The sequence below is a fragment of the Scleropages formosus genome, chromosome 18 (genome assembly GCF_900964775.1).
Source record: "Scleropages formosus chromosome 18, fSclFor1.1, whole genome shotgun sequence".
In the NCBI taxonomy this organism is placed as follows: Eukaryota; Metazoa; Chordata; class Actinopteri; order Osteoglossiformes; family Osteoglossidae; genus Scleropages; species Scleropages formosus.
Genome location: NC_041823.1, coordinates 9,327,144 through 9,350,841, shown reverse-complemented (window position 1 = coordinate 9,350,841; position 23,698 = coordinate 9,327,144). Strand labels below are relative to the sequence as shown.

The 23,698-nt window shown below is 40.9% G+C and overlaps 1 protein-coding gene across 1 annotated transcript in view; it reads left to right on the top strand.

The window, feature by feature from the left end:
• Window positions 1–23,698, top strand: part of dnah5 (dynein, axonemal, heavy chain 5) — a 58,800-nt gene that overhangs the window by 16,855 nt on the left and 18,247 nt on the right. The window contains exons 23-56 of the mRNA XM_018762728.2: window positions 274–475; window positions 818–1,053; window positions 1,317–1,535; window positions 1,640–1,702; window positions 1,881–2,119; window positions 2,325–2,565; window positions 2,684–2,883; window positions 3,860–4,013; window positions 4,137–4,300; window positions 4,474–4,630; window positions 5,362–5,574; window positions 5,816–6,040; window positions 6,714–6,886; window positions 7,455–7,633; window positions 7,807–7,994; window positions 9,182–9,376; window positions 9,496–9,630; window positions 9,984–10,091; window positions 10,213–10,366; window positions 11,158–11,304; window positions 12,096–12,337; window positions 13,271–13,447; window positions 14,614–14,818; window positions 15,167–15,309; window positions 15,653–15,787; window positions 16,152–16,274; window positions 16,509–16,722; window positions 17,485–17,708; window positions 18,129–18,327; window positions 18,553–18,725; window positions 19,006–19,136; window positions 20,315–20,468; window positions 22,657–22,924; window positions 23,420–23,651. Of these exons, the coding sequence (XP_018618244.2) occupies window positions 274–475; window positions 818–1,053; window positions 1,317–1,535; window positions 1,640–1,702; window positions 1,881–2,119; window positions 2,325–2,565; window positions 2,684–2,883; window positions 3,860–4,013; window positions 4,137–4,300; window positions 4,474–4,630; window positions 5,362–5,574; window positions 5,816–6,040; window positions 6,714–6,886; window positions 7,455–7,633; window positions 7,807–7,994; window positions 9,182–9,376; window positions 9,496–9,630; window positions 9,984–10,091; window positions 10,213–10,366; window positions 11,158–11,304; window positions 12,096–12,337; window positions 13,271–13,447; window positions 14,614–14,818; window positions 15,167–15,309; window positions 15,653–15,787; window positions 16,152–16,274; window positions 16,509–16,722; window positions 17,485–17,708; window positions 18,129–18,327; window positions 18,553–18,725; window positions 19,006–19,136; window positions 20,315–20,468; window positions 22,657–22,924; window positions 23,420–23,651 (6,212 nt within the window). The remainder of the gene's footprint in view (window positions 1–273; window positions 476–817; window positions 1,054–1,316; window positions 1,536–1,639; window positions 1,703–1,880; window positions 2,120–2,324; window positions 2,566–2,683; window positions 2,884–3,859; window positions 4,014–4,136; window positions 4,301–4,473; window positions 4,631–5,361; window positions 5,575–5,815; window positions 6,041–6,713; window positions 6,887–7,454; window positions 7,634–7,806; window positions 7,995–9,181; window positions 9,377–9,495; window positions 9,631–9,983; window positions 10,092–10,212; window positions 10,367–11,157; window positions 11,305–12,095; window positions 12,338–13,270; window positions 13,448–14,613; window positions 14,819–15,166; window positions 15,310–15,652; window positions 15,788–16,151; window positions 16,275–16,508; window positions 16,723–17,484; window positions 17,709–18,128; window positions 18,328–18,552; window positions 18,726–19,005; window positions 19,137–20,314; window positions 20,469–22,656; window positions 22,925–23,419; window positions 23,652–23,698) is intronic.

The following is a 23,698-nucleotide window of genomic DNA, read 5'->3' as shown; positions in this document are numbered from 1 at the left end:
CTAAAGATGTTGTGGGCTAACTGAATGAAGAATATGGCTTAGCTAAGTCCATATGATGGATTGTGGCTTATAATGTCACGGCTTCTGTTTCAGTGTTATAGACTAAATTTATCAAGTAACTGCTTTAGTTAATTACATTGGAAAGGCTCATTTTTTAAAATAGAAAGAAAAAGGTATGGTAGCCATTGGTACTTACCATGCTGGACTAGTGGCAAAAGTATTTGGCTGCAGAATAGAAGATTAACTCAAAAGTTTCATCTTCTAATTGATCAGGATGTGATGAATGCCCTGGAACGCTTCAGCCGTTACCACCACATCTGGAGAAAGGAACGTGAAGATGCTCTCCTAAAGTTTAGCGAGGACAACCCACTGCTGTCAGACTTTGAGTCTCAGATCCTCTACTACAGAGGCCTGGAACAGGAAATTAATGCTGAGCCTGATTTTGTTACTGTTGGAGCTCTCGCCCTCTTCACAGGTACTGTTAAGGCCCTTACCTTTATGATACACAATGTGGCTGAAGATTCATAAGAGATTATAACAAAAAGTTATGCCATGCTAACAAGATATACAGTGTATTAGTAAATGTCAGTCATTTTCAGTCCTTCATAGTGATATTTGTATGCTATCATACTGCCAAACTTTACCTATTATTTGGCTTGAGATTTGGGATATAACAGAAACTGAATGTGAAAGAAACCATTTTAACCTGTACAGTGAATGAGGATTTTGCTAATTCCTAAGTGTAAATTTAAAACCAAATGACTAAGCATTGACAACACTTGCCTGACTGTCTGAGACTGCTGTCCTGTATTGTTAGCTGACCTGAAATTAGCCCTGACCATGGAGACTAAAGCTTGGATGGTGGAATATGGACATCACTGCAATAAGAAGTACAGGACAGAGATGGAACACATCTTTACCTTTGTGGAAGAAGCTGGCAAGAAACTGAATCGTCAGATCAAGGACCTGGATGACATAAGGATTGCCATGGTAACATTAAAAGAAATTAGGGAGCACCAGATTGCCACTGACTTCCAGGTTGGCCCCATAGAGGTAAGAAACCAAAAAGTCTTATTTTTTAAAACTTTCCTAAAAATCTATGCCACTAATACTTCAGCTATAGTCTCTTAAAATGGGTCTTAAGAAATTCTTGTTGCGCCTTATGCCAGAATCTTACAATTACCTCTCCATTGTCATTGTTCTGAGCACTGTGATGTATAGAAGCAGATGATTGCTCCAGTAATTGCTGAGTTGTGCTGACCTCTTGCAGCAGTACAACCTGTCACATTAGGTTCTGTACATCCTCTGCTCCCTAGGAGTGTTATGCTATGCTACAAAAATATGAGCTGCTGGTGGCCAAGGAGGATGCAGAGAAGGTGGATACTCTACGGTATACCTGGGAGAAGCTTTTGACACGTGGCACAGAGGTACAGAATGAGTTGGTTGCTTTGGAACCCAAATTCAGGGGTGAGCTAATCAACAATATGCAAACGTTTGTGGAAGACTGCGATCACTTTTACAAAGATTACGACAAGGTGAGTACTGTTTATTTTTTATGTAAGGGTCTTTTATATTCTTAGAATGTCTATTACAGATAAAAAAAACCGATAGAATTATGGCCTCTTTGGAAATTTTCTAGAATGGCCCAATGGCTGCCGGTCTACCTCCCCAGGATGCCAGTGATAGACTGATCATGTTTCAGGTGTGTCGCATCATATTAGTTGCTTACCAAGTGTGGCTTCACATAACTTTTTAGCATATATAATATAGTCCATTGTTTTTGAATTTTGAAATATAATAAAGTTAAACTAAATTATCCTTTGCAAAGCAAATGTATCATGGTGTAAGTGTATTAAATATGGGACTTTACACTGTGACAGAACCGCTTTGACAACCTCTACCGTAAGTATGTCACGTACACGGGAGGAGAGGAGCTGTTCGGTCTCCCTGTGACAGAGCATCCTCAGCTTCTGGAGATCAAGAAGCAGCTCACACTCCTCCAAAAACTGTATGGGCTCTACAGTAACGTCATCGACACTGTCAACAGCTATTACGACATTCCATGGACTGACATCAGCATTGAGAAGATCAACAATGAGCTTCTTGACTTCCAGGCTCGGTATGTGATGGTGGTCTGTGACTGACTTGGGTTTTAGCTACCTCCTTTAGAATTCTTTGCAACTATTTGTAATAAAAATTTGAGACATTGTAAATGTCTGCTATGATTTATTTTAGCCTTCCCAATGTATTTGCTGAGTATTAATTTTTAAAGGATACTTGCCAGAATTAATGTTAAGAATTGAAATGAACGTGTTTTTGCTCAGATGCCGTAAGCTTCCCCGTGCCCTGAAGGACTGGCAGGCCTTCCTAGATCTGAAGAAAACAATTGATGACTTCAGTGAATCCTGTCCTTTACTGGAACTAATGTCTAACAAGGCCATGATGCCACGTCACTGGAGAAGGATCACTGAAGTCACAGGACGTACTTTCGAGGTTGAGACGGAAACATTCAAGCTGCGGAACATCATGGAAGCCCCACTTTTGAAATACAAAGAAGAGATTGAGGTAAACCACTGTATTTATAATCCATGATGTCTGGTTGAAAACCTTGTAAAAGTTCATTTAAACATTCTGCACAATCCTCTTGTGTACATCATTTCCAAACTCATGTCTTACTACACAGGATATCTGCATTAGTGCAGTCAAGGAAAGAGACATTGAGCAGAAGCTGAAGCAGGTGATTGCTGAATGGGACAATAAAACCTTCACTTTTGCAAACTTCAAGACTCGAGGAGAACTGTTGCTGCGAGGTGACAGTACTTCTGAGGTTATTGCTAATATGGAAGACAGTTTAATGGTACTTGGGTCTCTGATGAGCAACAGGTAATATTATAGTTGATTCCTTCCTTTCCATTTTATTCATACAATTGACTGTCTTATCCAGGGTAAGTTAAATGAGTACTGTGGTGGAACACAATGCCATAAGTATCCTTTTATTAGACAGCCAAATGATGATGATCTTGTTAAAAAAAATGAAATTTGGGGCTTCCATGAAACTTCAGAAACCATCTATTTTGTTCACTAGTATAGTTACTTTAATGGAAAACATTTTATGAAACAAGTTTGTAAAAATCAGCTTGTGTTTTTTGCAGCACACTTTCGGTTTAAAGACTATTTTCCGCAAATTCATGTACAGTGAAGAAACAACATTGGTTAGATCCTCTATAAAGATACAAACTCTTTTCTTTATTAACATTGTGTTACATGTTCTTGTTAGGAGGTGCTTGTTAAAGGAACAAACAAAACAAAGCTGATTGTTTAATAAGTACAATCCAATTCCCACCAGTGCTTTAAGAACTGCATAACTAGTGTTAAATAGATGAGCAATTAAAAATCAGCTTTATTATTTTTATTTTATTATTGTAGAGAAGTATTTGCTTTAACTCTGAAGGAAAAGATACAGAGAATGTTCTTCAATGATTCAAATACACACACACACACATTTTCAGAACCGCTTGTCCCATACGGGGTCGCGGGGAACCGGAGCCTACCCGGTAACACTGGGCGTAGGGCCGGAGGGGGAAGGGGACACACCCAGGACAGGACGCCAGTCCATCTCAAGGCACCCCAAGCGGGACTCGAAACCCAGACCTACCGGAGAGCAGGACTGGGGTCCAACCCACTGCGCCACCGCACCCCCTGATGATTCAAATAATTACAATCAATGATTTAAGTGGAGCAAGAAGAAACCCATCCTTAAATGCCTTTTCTACGTGTTGTTTATTCTTGTTTATACAAGTCAACAATCTACATGTTTTTCTGTTAATGTTTTGCTGAAATATATCCTGAACTGCTACAGGTACAACACTCCATTCAAAGCGCAGATTCAGAAATGGGTGCAGAATCTTTCTAATACTACTGATATTATTGAAAACTGGATGACAGTCCAGAACCTGTGGATTTACCTAGAAGCAGTATTTGTAGGTGGAGATATTGCCAAACAGCTACCTAAGGTAAAACTTAATATTCTATTGCCACTGTACACGTAATGGTACCATTATGTCTTCAACGACAAAGACTGACTGTTATTTCTAAGTTTCTTTCCAGAATCATAACACATTGTCTCCAACTGACAGGAGGCTAAGTGGTTCTCCAACATCGATAAATCCTGGATGAAGATCATGACACGTGCCCATGAGATGCCTAACGTAGTGCAGTGCTGCGTGGGTGACGAGACGATGGGTCAGCTGCTTCCACACCTGTTGGACCAGCTAGAGATGTGCCAGAAGTCTCTCACCGGGTTAGCTTCTTTTACCAGCTGTATTTTTCTCAGGCTTTTTCCATAAAAACAGTTTACAAGGTGTTTTTTTTCTTTTTTTTTGCTGTAATGCTTATATGCAGAGCACTTTCTTCTGTCAAGGGTGTTTGTCATGTTTGTAATGCATTTACACTTGATTTCATTTTTGTTATAAGATACTTGGAGAAAAAGCGTCTCCTTTTCCCCCGGTTCTTCTTTGTGTCGGACCCCACGCTGCTGGAGATCCTAGGCCAAGCCTCTGATTCGCATACCATCCAAGCTCATCTGCTCAACGTCTTTGACAACATCAAATCAGTCCACTTCCATGACAAGGTATGTTATAATGCACAGTTCCACTTTACAGAAACAAAGATAAACATTTTTGGCTTTGCCCTGCCATATACACTCATTTCTAACCTAATTGGATTAATTTGTTCTGTGAAATCATCTCATTAGGCCAGTTCACTTCGTGAGCAGATTGAATTAATATTTCTTTGTAAATGAAAAAATTACTTCCCTGGATGAAAAATGTGTCACCTATAACTAATTTAAAAACCAAAATAAAATGTTTTATGCATGATACTAACAGCATCAACAAATGTCATTATATTTGTTACAAAATTATTGGTTCTATGAAAAATAAAATCTTACTCATTTACCCATGTGTTTTGGAAATCACCTGCACAGGGCTGAGTACATGCATTTGTGGTTGTACGTCCTGTTGTATCCCCTGGAGGATTGCATCAAGAAGATTTATGAAAGTAGAATGACCACACAACATGCAAAAATGCTGTTGTATTAAATTTTTAGGCTTGCTGTATAAATAAGGGTTTATATTTTCATAAGCCATCATAGCGAGAAAAACTGGAGTTAAATATTCTGATCTAGAGCAGAACAGCAGTGCCTTTCCTGAGACTTGAACAAAATCATCTGTGAAAGTTAACTGCTCTTACTATAGCAAAACAGGCACTGTTTGTATGTATTGTCTGGAAAATCTACGCTGAGGGACATGGGCATCTGAGAATCACATATAAGTGAATCCAGTGATGTTTTCTTCTTTGCAGGTATATGACCGGATCCTGGCCATCTCATCACGGGAGGGAGAGACAGTGGAGCTGGACCGGCCTGTCACAGCAGAGGGGAATGTAGAGCTGTGGCTTAATGCCCTGCTAAAGGAATCCCAGAGGTCTCTGCACTTGATCATTCGGCAGGCTGCGCTTGCCATTCAGGACCCAGCCTTCCAGCTCATAGACTTCCTGGACTCTTACCCTGCTCAGGTAGTGACAGTGTTTACAACGAAATAGTCAGTACTGCTGCAAGGGAGGATGGTATAATCTGAACTATCTGACATGCTGTTTTAATGAGTCTCTTTGTATGAGTACATGGGGAACAGGGGATTGTCACAGCTGTATTTATAGGTAACAACTTTGGAACATCAGTATTTTAAACATTTGTTAATTTAAATTTTCATCATAAAAAATCTAATTTGTGTGAGATGCTCCTCAACATTCTCTTTAGATTGGTCTACTGGGAATTCAAATGATTTGGACTCGAGATGCTGAAGAAGCACTGACAAATGCACGATATGACCGCAAAATTATGGCCAAAACCAACCAGTCCTTCCTAGAGCTCCTAAATACGCTCATAGGCATGACCACCAAGGACCTGGGAACCATGGAACGCACCAAGTATGAAACCCTCATAACCATCCATGTACATCAGAGGGACATCTTTGATGACCTGGTGGGTGAAACCAGTGAAATAGAGCAGTCATCCACAGATGGGCACTTTAGACCAGGGTATTCTAAAAAAGCAGCCAGTCTCTTTAAATATAATATAAAAATACACACCCAGCAGATATAACACTTCACACCTTATATAGTTTCCAGTACCTGCTTATAGTTTATTTTTCTTTCTTGTAGTTTATTTACAAGTCCATCACTAGCTACCATATTTTTTATACAGTATGCTATTGAAAATGAACCTTCATAATACAAACATTATGTGTACATTTAGAATCGGATCTAATGACTGCTGCATTTACGATTTCAGTAACTTTGAGGACACAGCAACTTGTGACCTGAAGTTTACAAGTTCCAGCCTCACTCCGTATAGTCTCATTGAGTAGCACGTTTGCCTTGAACTACTTCAAGAGACAGTCCAGCTGTATAAATGGTTGAAATACTGTAAACTACTTTGAAAAAAAACCTGAGCTATTGCAAATTTCAATATTTTCCAGGACTGTGTACTTGTAAAAAAATTTAGTGGAAAGGAAATACCTCACATTATACCTTAGTTCAGTGTATGTTTGCCATACATAGAATCACCATTAATTTGTCTATGCATTAAATCTATTCAGTCTATTTTTAAACACCATCTTGGTTACATGTTTTCAATTTGCTTTTCTCTCACTCAGTGTCGAATGCACATAAAGAGCCCCTCTGACTTTGAATGGCTGAAGCAGTGTCGCTTTTACTTCAGTGAGGACTCAGACAAGATGCTCATTAACATCACAGATGTAGGATTTGTATACCAGAATGAGTTCCTAGGGTGCACTGACAGACTGGTCATCACCCCGCTCACCGACAGGTAATTACTGTCTCGGGAGGAAGTGCTCCGTCCTTTGTACAATGCAAGGTTGTGCTTAACATGGGAGGCTGTGGTCTTAAGCAGTTGGATTTTCTGTGTAAATTGGACCTGATTTATCAACTTTAAATAGTACAATTAATGTGCAGCCACTGCTGTTTTCATGAAAATTTAAAGGCAAGATTCATGACTTCCTTCCAATGAGCTTTTGTGAGTAAAATAAAACAATAAAGGACAATCTCAGTACTCAGCTCATTGGCATGGCTATTAATGTCCTGTAATATACTGGTTGTATTATGTCTCTCAAAAGCTACAGCTCTTTGTTGTTGGGCTGTGCTAGCTCCCTGAGTTCTGCTGCATTTTGTCTTTAAATGTCATGTGCTTTTTTTTCATTGTGTTTTGTTTAGCAGTTAGTCATTTCTTCTGTTTTGTTGAGAGTGCTTCACCTCTGTTTTTCTGTTTTGTTTAATGAAATTTGCCCTTAGCTCTGGTGTTATAGTCTATAATATACCTCCTGTAGCTGTTGTTGTTGTTGTTTCATGCAGCTGTCACTGGTGTGATTTTCTTCTAGGTGCTATATAACTCTGGCCCAGGCTCTAGGGATGAGTATGGGGGGAGCACCAGCTGGCCCTGCAGGAACAGGCAAGACAGAAACCACAAAGGACATGGGCCGCTGTCTGGGAAAATATGTAGTGGTCTTCAATTGCTCTGATCAAATGGACTTCAGAGGACTAGGCAGAATATTTAAAGGTACAAAACACTGTAAGACATTCAGTCTAATGTGTGCTTATAAGCAGGCTTCACAATACTTCAGCTGAAATGATGGTGTTTTATGTCATATGGAAAGACTGTAATAACAATGGTAGTGATGCACCTTGTTTGTGATAAGGCCTTTATATAAGATTTGCCACTTTTTGGAATAGGCCTTGCTCAGTCAGGTTCCTGGGGATGTTTCGATGAATTCAACCGCATCAACCTGCCCGTCCTTTCTGTGGCTGCCCAGCAAATAGCCATTGTGCTGACTTGCAAGAAGGAGCGCCGGAAGAATTTCATCTTCACTGATGGGGACAATGTGGAGATGAACCCTGAGTTTGGGATCTTCCTGACAATGGTGGGTCTTATATTGTGAAAGTTATTTTATCTAGCCTTAGGGGGAAAAATCACTTTTGAATATACAGTGCTATGGCATGAAATGCAGTGCCATGCTGAAAGGGAAAACAATTGCCTTCTTCATCACTACATATTACAGAATTTTTTAACACATTAGATGTGCTTCATTTTGTTCATGTAGTATTTGAATCACTTATGGATCTTGAATCATTACAGATGAATGTGTTTCATTAAAAACTGTATTAAGCAATTGGTTGTTCAATTTCCGTTTGAAAAAAGTGATCTCACTGGGGATTTTCGTCCATTCCTCATGTTCTACCTTAAAGCGCCTTAAGGGTTATAACGTAGAGACCATAGCAACCTTCCTTAGAATGACAAACACACAGTTTGTAATAAAAAGCAAATTTTGCCTTGAATTACCTATTATTGCTACAGTGCAAGAATTACTATAGCTTTTCTTTTATTATCCAATTTTGTATTCATATGTAATTGATCTATCGTAGTTTAGGCATCCCAGTTCTCCGTAACTAGAAACAAGGTGGTATATAACTGCTTTTATTGGTATCCGGCAAAAAAATATGCAGAAGCATCTACTGCAGATGAGAAAATAGTTTAAATTTATACAGCAGACTTTCTAACGACATACTATATGTATATGTGTATTTTTTGCTTTTGCACACACTCACACATATACAGTATGTGTATGTGCAAAAGCAAAATATTTTACACACACACAAATATATAAATGGGTGTGTAAAAGGCGGCACGGTGGCACAGCGAGTAGCGCTGCTGTCTCACAACGCCTGGATGATGCGATAGGACATCAGTCGTGTGGAATTTGTATGTTCTTCCCATGTCTGTGTGGGTTTCCTCTGGGTACTCTGGTTTCCTCCCACAGTCCAAAGACATGCTGTTCAGGTTCATCCATGGTGTGTGAATGACAGAGAGAGTGTGTTCCACTGATATATGGATGAGTGACCCAGTGTAAGTAGTGTATCTAGCAGTGTAAGTCACCGCGGTGAATAAGGTGTGTAGGCTGGTAACACTACATAGAGTTCATTGGAAGTCACTCTGGAGGAAAGGATCTGCTAAATAAATGTAAAAACAAACAAAAAAAAAGTGTCAGTAACTAGAGCTTACTCCGTGTTTTCAGTGTGCTCATTTTTGTTCCATGTCTGGCATTTTCAGAATCCAGGTTATGCCGGTCGCCAGGAACTTCCTGAGAACCTGAAGATCAACTTCCGCTCAGTGGCCATGATGGTCCCTGACAGACAAATCATCATCCGTGTGAAACTGGCCAGCTGTGGCTTCATAGACAATGTTGAGCTGGCAAGGAAGTTCTTCACCCTGTATAAATTGTGCGAGGAGCAGCTATCCAAACAGGTGATCCTCTCAGCCTTTTCCACCAGTAATCCAGTTGTCAGTTGGGTTCACTTATGTGCACAGTATGGTATAGATGTACAATGTAGAAGTCATGGCTTTTTGTCATCTCCTCCTTGTAGGTGCATTATGACTTTGGACTCCGAAATATTTTGTCCGTGCTGCGCACACTTGGTGCTGCGAAACGAGCCAACCCAAGTGACACAGAATCCACAATTGTTATGAGAGTTCTAAGGGACATGAACTTGTCCAAACTGGTGAGGATGTTAAGATGGTGTGCTGTCACACACAAAGACCAAAGTCAATGATTTAGTTTTATCAGGTTGATGTATCCTATGTTGCTATTCAAAATGGACTGTTGTGTAGAAAAAAAATCCTCACTTGTCTGCTTTTTTACTCCTCTGTTTGTCTTACAATGTCAGATAAAATCTCTAGTTATTTAAGTTATTTATCCTTATTTATTAAAATTTCACTTATGGGGTAGCCAGCGCTCATGTCAGCAGATATTTCATATATTATTAAAATCTAGACATATACTGTATATCATGTTCACGTTGCCATTTGGAATTTTGAAGTCTGAGGCTTTGTGGATTTTCTGCTTTCTTAACAGATTGACGAGGATGAGCCTCTGTTTCTCAGCTTAATCGAGGATCTCTTCCCTGGGATTCAGCTGGACAAAGCAGGTTACCCAGACTTAGAATCAGCTATTGACAAACAGGTAATAGGCCCCTGTTTCCAAGTCTGTGTCCAAGTTTCCGAAACTTATAATTCTTGAAATCATAACATATCACACATTGATATGATGATGAGAATAATGCTACTTTGTTGACCTCCCATAGATTGCAGAAGCTGGCCTTGTCAATCATCCTCCTTGGAAGCTGAAGATCATCCAGCTGTTTGAGACACAGAGAGTCCGCCATGGGATGATGGCTTTAGGTCCAAGTGGGGCAGGGAAAACCACTTGCATTCACACTTTGATGAGGGCGATGACAGGTGAGAATTCAATTAATTTTATCCTGTCATCCTCTGATGTATACCGTTGCCAGTTTAGCCAGCTCCATCCCTGCACCTCTATAGGTGGCCTCTTGATATTGATGCAATTTATATGTACCTGTAAAATTGAATATAGTTGAACATATAAGGCATTCATTCATTATTGATAACCACTGGCACAGTGCTGAGTCATGGTGCTCCAGAGCCTATGCCAGCAGCATAGGGCACACGGCAATCATCAGACACCAGTTCATCTCAGAGGAGCCACACAAGTATTCATCCCTTGTGTTTAATTTTTTTAAGTCACCTGTCCATGTGAAGCACAAATCTTTGGACTGTGGGTGTAAGCCCATGCAAACATGCAAACTCCACACAGTCTGAATAGGGATACTTCTGATTCCCCAGACCAGGTGATATGGGACATCTGTGCTACCCACTGCACAGCTGTGGCACCCTAAATGTCATATAGTTTATATCATATAGTTTGAAGTAGAGTGCAACATCAAGGGTAAAGGCATAGCCTTATAACCATAGCGTCAATCCTCTCACTCCTGTATTTACTCTGTTCACCACTGTTGTTACTTTCCCCACAGAGTTACTTCTCTGGTATTGCACCATTAAAATACCCAGCTGTGAAAATAGGTCAAATACTGTAAACCGCTGGATAAAAGCACCACTGAATAACTTTAATAGGCATTATTCATTTATTAATTCAATGTTGCAGACTTGGTTTATAAGTGCCTTGAGAATATCTAAATTAAATGAGTTTGTACACATGTGTGGGCATGCAGACTGTGGACAGCCTCACAGGGAGATGCGCATGAACCCCAAAGCCATTACAGCACCCCAGATGTTTGGCCGCCTGGATGTCGCCACTAACGACTGGACTGATGGCATTTTTTCCACATTGTGGAGGAAAACCCTAAGGGCAAAGAAAGGTCAGAGTAACCCAACCAGGAAGCAAAAAAACATACATTTCTTGGACTTTGAAATAAATTGGAACACTGATGCCGCACAGCTAATGAAAGTCACATAATTGAGAACAATTACACATTTCTAGAAAAATGCCCCCTTCTCCTCATAAATTATTTTCATTTTACACTTTAGATACTGTGTTTTTCATAGATACAGTATCTCAAGTATAAAGTGTTTTTTATGACACTGATAATTCAAGCCAACAGCAATAAAAATTCAGTTTTACTGTTTAAAAAAAAGTTTTATTGTTAAGATTGTGTAAAACTGTCTCCAGGAAAGATAAATACTTAATGTGATCTTATCCTCTCTTCTTCTTGCTTGGAAGCTCCACATACTGGTGATGAGCTGCAGCAATCATTTTTATTATTGTAACAAAATAAATTCAGTTTTTTTAGTTTTTTATTGAACTTTTATTTTATACCTTTTAATGTAGCAGGTTGTACACCTCTCTTCAAATGCAAAATTTTTAATAATGTGTAAATGTTTGATGCACTCCTTATGATTTACCACAAATATATTCCAGTGAGCCTGCACACACAGCCTGAGGGGTCATGGATTTCTACTTTACCATCAGGTCTATGGAAGTCATGTTACAGAAACCCGATGAACCTAATTTTAACAGTTTCACTATTACAAGGGAAATATGGATCCCTGTGGAGAGCAGACAGCTGTACAGCTAAGACATGAAATGTTACCTTTCATCAGTAAAGGATAAGTAGTAGTCAATGATAACTTATCATTGAACCTCCTGCAGGTGAGCACATCTGGATTGTCCTGGATGGGCCTGTCGACGCCATCTGGATTGAAAACCTAAACTCAGTTCTAGATGACAACAAGACCCTCACTCTGGCCAATGGAGACCGTATCCCCATGGCCCCCAACTGCAAGATTGTCTTTGAGCCTCATAACATTGACAATGCATCACCAGCTACTGTTTCCCGCAATGGGATGGTATTCATGAGCTCTTCTGTTCTCAGCTGGAGCCCCATTCTGGAGGTGATAAGACTATTATTAATTATGCTCGTAGCCTTGACCCTTTGAATTTCTACTCTCCTCTTAATGTAGATGTACAGTTTTATTTTTCATCTACAAACTTATTTCTTTTTCCATGTTTTAGACATTGCACAGCTTCTCTCACCCAACATAATTTATTGCTGGTTACGTAATTCAGTGTCTCCCTTGAAACATAACTGGAGACTGGTGAGCACAGACACACACATCTGCTGATGTGCATACTGTGAGGTGTCCAATTCTTTCCACGCTATGGGCTGCAGGCTTCATTTTGTAGCATAATGTGCATTGAGAAGAATGCTGTTTGACAGTTCCAACTGCAGCCTTCAAGTGGTTCGCTCACTGTAAGTATTGCTTTGAGCAACCAAGGGAAGAGCACCCCAGCAATCCCACTAGCAATCCCACTCACCTCATTGAATATGTGCCAGCTTGTTTTCCATGGTCCTCCATGCCCCAGATGTGGCATGACACAGATTGGAACCCAGATCCCTGTAAGGAGCACAGCAGTTTACTTGTGTACCCCTGGGAAGCCCCACAGTGGTTTGCTGACTTGAAATCTTGAGTGATGCTCAAAACTTGAGCAGTGGCACAATTACAGAGACAGAACAAAACAATTTAAACTATGCCATGTCTTCTGTTGGGCCTTGCTGCTTTAACAAGCATTGAGGGCTTGTGAACAGAGCTTGTAAATCTTGAAGGCATATACTTCAGTGTGTGTAGTAAGACTTCAAAGTACCCTGTGTTCAAAGAGGGAGATGGAGACAAAGACACAGAGAGTGTATGCTGGGTATGAGACTCGGTTAGTGCAAGAAAGAGGAGAAAGAGGAGGTTTCAGCATTCTGACTACATTAAAAATAGAATTCCTCTTGTGACAAGGGCCTGTTCTCATGGTTGCACTCCTTGTGGTCTTCTTCGCAGGGCTGGCTGAAGAAGCGGTCGCTGCAGGAGGGTGTGGTGCTCCGGGAACTCTACTCTTCTTCCTTCTCTGAGATGTACAGCTTCAGCATCCAGTGCTTGGAGTACAAGATGGAGATGCTAGAGGCTTTTGTCATAATGCAGAGCATCAACATGCTGCAGGGCCTCATCCCACCAAAGGTAAAGTAAGCCATTGCAGCCTCACTAATACTTGTGATCATGTCCATGTCTTTCAAGCCCTTTGGCAAAATATTAATACTTCAGCTGATAGTTGAAATATGCCACAGACATTTCACTGGGATTTGTGGGAAACAAATTGACTAAATTATCCTCCCTACTTGCATTGTTAGGGTTAATCTTGAAAAAGTAAGAAATATTTTAAACAGACAACTGTGTTTTTTTCCCCTTTTTCTTGAATCACAATATGTACTTTATTGCTCACAAAAATCCTCTTTGCACATCACAAAAAAAAGAAATGTACTCATACAAAAGTACACCTGAACATCAGCCACAATTGCCAAAGGAGCCTTCTTCTATTTTGTCACAGGTCCAGGTTTTATCATTTCCGGACAAATCTCAGAAAATGGCCTTTTTTTCTTTGCTGTAGTACCAAGTGCACTGACAGCATCAGTGCTGTACTTTAAGGTTCTTGTCCTGACATTTTAGTTCTGACTTCACAGGAGTAGAGACTGGCCAAGTTTCCTTTCCTCCTGCTATTGATGATTCCCGCTTACAAGGAGAGCCATAATTTAGATACAGTAATGGAACTGCTAATGTACTACAATTAACATTTCTTGGGGCTCAGAGATTAATGCTGAAAGTGTTTCTAAATTTCACTAAAATGACTAATTTTCTCTTGTTAGAGACACTGTGGTGACCATGATTTTAATGCACAGTGAATTATGTTTTGTCTGTTAGTTTTTCTTAGGCTTTGTCTATTGCATTATCTTTGTACACTGATTTTTAGTTAGTTGACATGTATACTGTTTGTAATATTTTTCACTAGATTAAGAACACTGAGACTTGATCCAGTAGAAAGGCTCATTTTCAGTATTTTTGCTGCAACATCAACATACAGCAAAATTGTTTTGGGGTCACTGACAAAGGTCATTTTTTCAGTGTGTTCATTTGAAATAAGTTGCTGTGCAGGTGAGGTCATATGATATAAGTCATTGTGTTTGTGGAATCGTGACATTTGTCACTGTGTTGGTACTTTCGTATCTCATTGATTGGAATGTTGGTGCAATCAGTGTTGGGTTAAATGTTGAGTCATGTGAGATGGATCGTTACAATGTCAGTGGGATCACATTACACAGGTAACTGAGAGGATGGCTGTGGCTTTTCAGGACCAAAGTGGTGAGGTCTCCAGGGAGCACATGGAGCGCCTCTACACCTTTGCCCTGATGTGGAGCATTGGTGCTGTCCTGGAACTAGAAGACCGCAAGAAGTTGGAGGCCTGGCTTCGCAGCCTTGATCGCATCCACTTGGACCTGCCAGCCATCTCTCCAGGCAGTGAAGATACCATGTTCGACTATTACGTGAACCAGAGTGGTGAGTTTCCCGGACAATCTGACCTGGGGTCCAACAGCATTTCTCATCTTGACAGGTCCTGGGATTTCTGCTATTTCCAGTGATGAGAGTGAAACTCCTTTTCGTGTTTAATGAACAAGGATATACGTCTGCAGAATTTATATGATGGGCAGATTTATATTTTATTTTAAAGGGACTACACTTTGCGCACCTGTCTTCAGTGAGAGTCCTATGCGAAGGCCTCGTCTTTACCCAGCACAACAACATTCACCCCGTACCAGGACAAGTCACTGAATAAATGATTACATGCTGCTTTGATATTCAGGCTTGTTTATGATTCTTATTAATCCTGCTTGTGATGGTTCTTAGGTCACTGGGTTCACTGGAACACTCGAGTGGAGGAGTACATCTACCCAGTGGAAAACACCCCGGAATATGGGTCCATTTTGGTGCCCAACGTAGACAATGTCAGAACGGACTTCCTTATCCAAACCATTGCCAAACAGGGAAAGGTGAGCTGCCTTTGCTGTTCATATGTTAGCTCTTCAGTGTATTGTATTGCACAGATTAATACCACTGAAATGCTACTTAAAAATTTCTAAACTGACATAGTGAATTACAGTGCATCTTACATAGAATCCAGTTTCTTTTATCACTTCTTTAAAGTGGTAGGACACAGCATCAAGAGCAAGGCTGCATGAAAGTTGACAGGATTTTTTCAAATCCAGTTCTTCCTTTTTAGCTGATTGCACTTCAAAGCTGCCAGCACAATGCTGTTTTAATAATTTAAATCTGATTTTTTTTTTTTTAACTGAATGGACTCATAACGCACTCCTTTTTTATCCAACTCCTCAGGCTGTGTTGCTGATAGGAGAGCAAGGTACAGCCAAGACTGTCATCATCAAAGGATACATGTCAAAGTATGACCCCGAGCTGCACATGGCTAAGAGTGTCAACTTCTCTTCAGCCACAACTCCTCTCATGTTCCAGGTATCACTTAAGATGGTACTGATGGAAAATATTCCAAAGATATGTGCAGCTCAGGCTATTTTTGATATTGTCTCAAGTAATAATATGAATAATGTGTGTTTGTCATCTGTTCAGGCTAATTAATTGTTTTCTGTAAATCAAAGTTTCTTTGCGAGTTTGCCATGAAATCAGGCATGCAATAACCTATGTCATTAGATGACACTAAATGACACTTTTTGATTATTGCTCAGTGATTAACGGTGTTTATTAAGGAAGCTTTATAAGATAATGATATTGCTTTATATATGTGCTTTTTTGTGGAAAAATATTGTTTGCGGTTCATTATATCTGTATAAGAATACATGGGAGCGCTGTTTTCTTTCAGCGTACTGTTGAGAGCTACCTAGACAAGAGAATGGGAACAACATATGGACCTCCGGCTGGAAAGAAAATGTCTATTTTTGTGGATGACATCAACATGCCCGTCATCAATGAATGGGGAGACCAGGTTTGGTGACCTCACTGAATGTCTACTCAAAATTGACAGCCTGAAGTAATGTAACTTCTTGAAATGTTGCAAAATATTCCTTACAGAAATGGAGCAGGACAAAAAAATCCATAAACTCATAATAACAGCTGCAAGATGTCCTGAATTCTTTTTTAGGCTCTCTTTTTTACCCTCTGGGCGTTATTTGTCAATGGGGGCTATTGTTTCTATTGCTTTGCCTTTCCACTTGTCCAGGTGACAAACGAGATAGTTCGCCAGCTGATGGAACAGAATGGATTCTACAACCTTGAGAAACCGGGGGAGTTCACCAATATTGTGGACATCCAGTTCCTGGCAGCCATGATTCACCCGGGGGGTGGCCGCAATGACATTCCCCAAAGACTCAAAAGACAGTTTTCCATCTTCAACTGCACTCTGCCATCCAATGCCTCCATTGATAAAATATTTGGTTGGTTTTCTTTGTTGGTTTCCTTATGCATGAATCTCATGGAAGTTCACCCACCCACCCACACACACACCCACACACACACCCTTGTACGAAACCATCCCTTTTTTATTCATATAGTTGCTTTTCTGCTTGAATACAGTGTGTGATACTTTACCAGTGTATTCTGCAAGATACACACACACACACACACACACACACACACACACACACATTCAGAACCGCTTGTCCCATACGGGGTCACGGGGAACCGGAGCCTACCCGGTAACACAGGGCGTAAGGCCGGAGGGGGAGGGGACACACCCAGGACGGGACGCCAGTCCGTCACAAGGCACCCCAAGTGGGACTCGAACCCCAGACCCACCAGAGAGCAGGACTGCGGTCCAACCCACTGCGCCACCGCACCCCCCTTCTGCAAGATAGTGCATGTTAATTAACTTTCTCAGGACTACAACACCAGGGCCACTCCTGGGAGTTGGACAACCAGTGAAGTGAAAAAGTATGGGGTACAAGTTTTCCTCTTTAAGAGTTAAACTACCTTTTCCCTTTTTAAGTGTAGTCATCTCTTGCTTTAAACCCTACTTCATGTTCTCTGAAATGTTGCGGGTCTTTGCATTAAATGTGACTTTCTTCATACTTCACAGAGTGCTCACTCTACTGCAGACCAATTTATCCACACCCTCAGGTTTTTGGCCAGTCTGGTCCGCCTCCACACTCTCTCACAGAGCCCCTGCTGATTGTCCTTTCCTTCTGCCTTTCCGGCAGGCGTGATAGGGACAGGCCACTACTGTGCACAACGTGGCTTCCCTGGGGAGGTGCAGTCGGCCGTATCCCAGCTGGTGCCACTCACCCGGCGCCTGTGGCAGGCCACCAAGGCCAAAATGCTGCCCACCCCAGCCAATTTTCACTATGTCTTCAACCTGCGAGACCTGTCGAGGATCTGGCAGGGCATGCTCAATGCCACAGCTGAGATGGTGTCCACTCGGCGTGTGAGTTCATATGCTTTCAAAGCTCTCTTGTAAAGCTCATAGGTATTTCAGGGAAAACTTATTATTGCTATTTTGCTCTTCCGTTTGCTAGTAAATTTATATACCGTATTGCTGTCATGTTGTTTCTAAGAGACTCAACAGGATCTAAAAACTAGACTGTGATGCAGTATTCAAAAAATAAGAATGTTACCTATTACTTTAATATTGTATTGCAAAAAGAATGGCTTTTCTGGTCAAGAAAAAAACTGAATATTTGTTACACTCATAATATTTGAATATTACTAATCCTCAGCCATTTAAATTTTATTGCTTCTTTGGATAAAAGTAGCTGCGTGAGCACAGTGTATATATAAGAAAGCTTTTTTGATTATGATGGAGAATTTAATATAGACCAGTTACACCCGCTCTGTCCTGCAATAGGTTGTACTACAGCTGTGGAAACATGAGTGCAAGAGGGTCATTGCTGATCGTTTCACCATTTCTGAGGATGTGGAGTGGTTTGACAAGGCCCTGGCCAAGCTTGTGGAAGAAGAGCTGGGGGAAGAGGACAGGGCTGGTGTTGATTTCGGGGTGGACACCTACTTTGTTGACTTCCTTAGGGATGCACCGGAAGCTACTGGTACTTGGAAGAGTGGATTTTTGTTGAGGGATTTATTTTTCACCCAAATGACTCATTAGTTATGATAAAGGGTGACATTAATTGTGTGTGTGATGGTAACCGCTTCAAATCTGTCGGCTGTTTTTTTTTTTAAATTTGAAAGTTAGAAAATTCTCACGAATAAAGTGGTTAAAAACCTACCTTAACCTGTTCACAGTAAGCTAAAGTGTAGACTTTTTCTGACAGGAGAGGAGCCTGAGGAGACAGATTTTGACATGCCTAAAGTGTACGAGCCAATTGAGTCATTTGAGAGCCTCAAGGATCGGCTGAACATGTTCCTGGCCCACTACAATGAGAGCATTCGAGGGTCCGGCATGGACATGGTCTTCTTCAGGGATGCAATGATTCATCTAGTCAAGGTAAGAGTCTAAGCATTTGTTGCATTTGCTGGCATGAAGCACTATGGGTATTTATTACAATCAGCCAGGATTAAGTAAAGTCTTATCATTTATATGAAGTTGTTTTTTTTTCCTAGGCACTACACTTACGTAAGTCATTTTACCTTTTATTTCATTAACTAAGATAACTAAAATAGGTTCTCTTCTTGATGGAAGCTGCAAACCACACAGTGCTCTCTTTTGAGTTTAAATTAAGTGTTGGAAGACCATATGTAATAATGAAATTTTGCTCTCCTGGTAGGTGTCCCGAATAATTCGAACTCCCAGAGGAAATGCTCTGCTGGTCGGAGTCGGGGGATCTGGCAAGCAAAGTTTGACGAGACTGGCATCTTTCATTGCTGGATACAAAACCTTTCAGATAACATTAACAAGGTATGCAAGTTCACTTACATTTGTTTGTTTCCTCCCATCTTGCTTTCTGGCGGGTCTGGGGTTTGAGTTCTGCTTGGGGTGCCTTGCGACGGACTGACATCCCGTTCTGGGTGTGTCCCCTCCCCCTCCGGCCTTACGCCCTGTGTTGCTGGGTAGGCTCCGGTTCCCCCGTGACCCCGTATGGGACAAGCGGCTCTGAAAATGTGTGTGTGTGTGTGTGTGTTTCCTCCCATCTTGCTTTCTGGCGGGTCTGGGGTTTGAGTTCTGCTTGGGGTGCCTTGCGACGGACTGACATCCCGTTCTGGGTGTGTCCCCTCCCCCTCCAGCCTTGCGCCCTGTGTTGCCGGGTTAGGCTCCAGTTCGCCATGACACCGCTTGGGATAAGCGGTTTCAGTCAATGTGTGTGTGTGTGTGTGTGTGTGTGTGTGTGTGTGTGTGTGTGTGTGTGTGGGTGTTTCCTCCTACTTGCTTAGCCAATCATAAATGCCTATAAACAGTCGTTACACACCAAGCATCCCTGTAATATCGTTGTGATCCAGTAGGTGGTACATTTGTACAAGATGTTTTATTAGGCTTCTTTCAAACCTCTGTGAGTCTAAGGATGTAAAACACGACCTGTTCAAGCTTATTTACTTTTGCAGACTTCATAGAATATAAACTACAGAATTATAACATGCAGACTTTGACTTCAAAATGCAATTAGTGTCTACAGTAAGCTAGTTTCAGGACTGAATTAAATGAGGGAAGATTTTATCATTAAAAGCTGTGCCAAGATGGTCCACCATCTGCTGTGAATGAATGTCTTTGGGAGTAGAATGCAAATCATATTTCTCATACCTTCCATAAATCTTATTTGTAGTTGTCAAATGTTTACAGGCTCTCTGTAGCATTTTTCTGTCTGTGAGATTACCTGTCTGGGAAAGCATTGGCATTTAAAAAATATTTTCAAGGTTCTATATTTTCATAAAATGCTGCTTTAACATGTGGATGAACCAAATGTTTACTGTGTCGCCTGTTTCTCTTGGGATAACAGGAGGTTAAGATAAACCTGCGGCTAGTTTCTCTAAGAGGCAAGCTGTCTTTACTTCACGGGGATTTCTGATGTCTGTGTTGTTTACAGTCCCTCACCCCCTTGGTTTCAGTGCACTTCCACCACTGACCTTCCTCTTAAACCACAGGTCCTACAACACCAGTAACTTGATGGAGGATCTGAAGAACCTGTACAGGACAGCTGGTCAGCTGGGCAAAGGCATCACCTTCATCTTCACTGACAATGAAATCAAGGACGAGTCCTTCCTGGAGTACATGAATAACGTCCTGTCATCTGGAGAGGTCAGCAGAACTTGCCCCTATCAAGCAGACACAAAGGGCGACCTGTTTCACTAGCACCTTTAGCAGACCATCTTCATTAGTCACACCGAGGCTGAAATTGGCTTGTGACGTACATCGATAAAAATAACATGGTTTTTTTAGATTAGAAAAATAAGCCATGCTATTTTCAAACAGGTTTATTCATATCCTGTTTGTGTGAAATGATGGTAAGTATTGACTTGTGCGCCGCATATTAATGTGTGCAGCATCTGTTTTCTTGAACCGTTGAAAAAATGTGGAAGTCTCAGAGTCAGTAAACCAACACTTCTTAGTATAAACTGTCAACAGCAAAATTATACATTTCCTTTATTCACTGTTTCCAGATGAATGTGCTGTTGTTCACAAAGTGACTGATCATATTTAGAAATAGATGGTTGGTAAGGAATAACGCAATATTGTGTTAGAGCACCCTACATTAGGATACCCATCATAAGGATGGCTGACACGTCCCTACTGAAGTGCATATTCGATGATGAAGCACTGGAGGAATCCCACTTGGGTGAACCTTGTATTGGCTTTCATGAAACAGGACCTGTAGAATAGATGGACTGTCTTACGATATCATCTCAAAATACCAAAAAGTCACTCCCTTGTTTTTTGGTATTCCTGTGATACTCAAAAGTGTGTTGACTTGCATGAGAGGAAAGTGTCTATAGTTACACATTTTCCATACCACTTGAAATAAATCTGTTCACTGCAGACCATTTACATTGAAGTAGGAACAGAAAACCATGTATGCAGTGACTTATAACTACGTTGCAGCAGGTAAAACTGATACCTCTCAGTGAGATGCTAGTTTAGCTGTAGGATGTGCAGAGTTTGCATGCTCTTCCCATGTCTGCAATCCAAAGACACGCATGGAAGAAAGCAATGGTGAACCACTTTCTTACCTCTGCTACCATAAAAACCATGTCAATGATTGCCATGAGTCACATTTGATGTGATTGCACTCACCCTATAGCCATTCTGAAAGTGATTTGGCTGGGTTTATAAAGAGAAATTAAAAATACATTATCAGTATGAACAAGAGGGTCTGTTTGATGCTTCTCCCGTGTTTTCCCTATGACAGAGTAGACGATGTATAGCGAGAGTTCAGCTCTCATACTGAAGACTAAGCCCCCATGCAATATTGATATGAAGGAACTCAGTTCAGTCATGCCAGTCTATGCAAAATAATAGCATCAGTAGTGATTAAAATTGCTGGTCCTGCTTGGCTGGCTGAATGATGCAACTATGATGCAATCAGTTGAAGGCCTTGGTCTATTTCACAAATAAAACGCTTAATTACTTGAAGCAATCTCTCATATTAGTGGCTGTCCTTGTCCGTGTCAAGCCCCACAAAGAGGACAAAATGTGTGCTGTTGAAAATGCATTCCATTAAGGCAGAGAAGGCAAGCTTGAAAATGCTCCTTCACTTCAGTCAACTTTGACCCCTGATTAGTGCATTTTGGATAGTGGACAAGGTTTGATTTGGGTATTTGAAAACTGCTTTCAAGGTAGCCCAGGTGGAGGGAAATCAATGGCAACAGGCTGATGGTGAATCTGTCCTGACAGCTGTGCCAGTAGACTGAGGTTCACTTTAATTTGCCAGAGAAGACTGGTGGTGGTGAAGTGTGTTCAGAACTGGGAGGCATCAACATCCATCAGCATCTCTCCTTGCTTCATTTTGGGGGTCATTTACAGCCAAAAAGCCGGCTTTTGTGTAATGTGCTGACATCCTTTTTGCGGATTACAGTCTGCTTTAGTACAAACAGTCTGGGGAGATAAAATACCACAGTGAGATGACAGTATGGCAGTTTGGCTGCAGGCTGCTGTGGTCTTACAGTGAAACGTAGGATACCAATGTGAAATCACAGAAAAAATGGATTGTTTGTTCGATCTTTGAGCAGAGATACCTACTGAGCACAGACAAATGCACTTTTAATGGGCTGTCTATTTTTATACTGTGTCAGGTAATGTGCTTAGTTACGCAGTAGGGAATTTGCAATTACTTCAAGGGAAGTATAATTTTCCACTACTTAAATTGTAATTGCATAATTTGCTTCATTTGCAATTTGCTATTCTGAGGAACTTACAAGGTCTTAAAAATTTGACTCTTCTCTTTTAATATTACATTGCAAGTGGGTTAAGAATTTTGACCTTTGTCCAGGTGTCAAACCTGTTTGCTCGAGATGAAATAGATGAAATCTTCAGCGACCTTATACCTGTCATGAAACGAGAGGTGCCTCGACGACCCCCGACCAACGAAAACCTACATGAGTTCTTCATGAGCCGGATCCGTCAAAACCTGCATGTGGCCCTATGCTTCTCCCCAGTTGGAGAGAAGTTCCGCAACCGGGCCCTAAAATTCCCAGCCCTCATTTCAGGATGCACAATGGACTGGTTCAGTCGCTGGCCAAAAGATGCTCTAATAGCAGGTGAAAGACTTTTTTTGCGTATCACCTCTTGTATCTACTAAATATATCAATAACAAAATTTGTGGAATCTTCCTAGAGTCATTGATATCGTGATACCCACGAGAAAAAAAATTATACACTCTTTACTTGTACAAACTTCCCTTACATATCAAGAATTGTAATTCGTTCCTCCAGATCTGCTCATAAATTTAATTCTTAATTACCTTCAAGTGCCAAAAATAGATAATGCATTCATGAGCCTCAAAAAGTTCACCCATTTTTTCACCAAAATGCCAAATTCTAGCTTTGCCTTTTAAAGCTGGATGCAAGGAATGCCTGTAGGCCTATTTTATTTTAGAGAAAAGATAAACTTTCAGACATTTCTGGGCCTTTCAACGTCCTAGTGAAGAAATATAACTTTTATCTTTGATTTTGTTAAAGTTAAAATATGCTGGTGTTCTCAAGTAAAGCACACCTCATCATTCCTGCTACCTTCTCTCTGGATCGCCACTGTAGTGTCAGAGCACTTCCTGTCCACCTACAACATTGACTGCTCCGCAGAAGTGAAGGCACAGGTGGTGCAGTGCATGGGCTCCTTCCAGGATGGTGTAGCGGAGAGGTGTTCAGAATACTTCCAGAGATACCGCCGCTCCACCCACGTCACACCCAAGTCCTATCTATCCTTCATCCAAGGATACAAAGCAATCTACAAAGAAAAGCACTCTGAAGTACAGACCCTTGCAAACAGGTTATTGACTGGTCTCTCTGTTTTTGCACTATTTAAGACATGTTTCA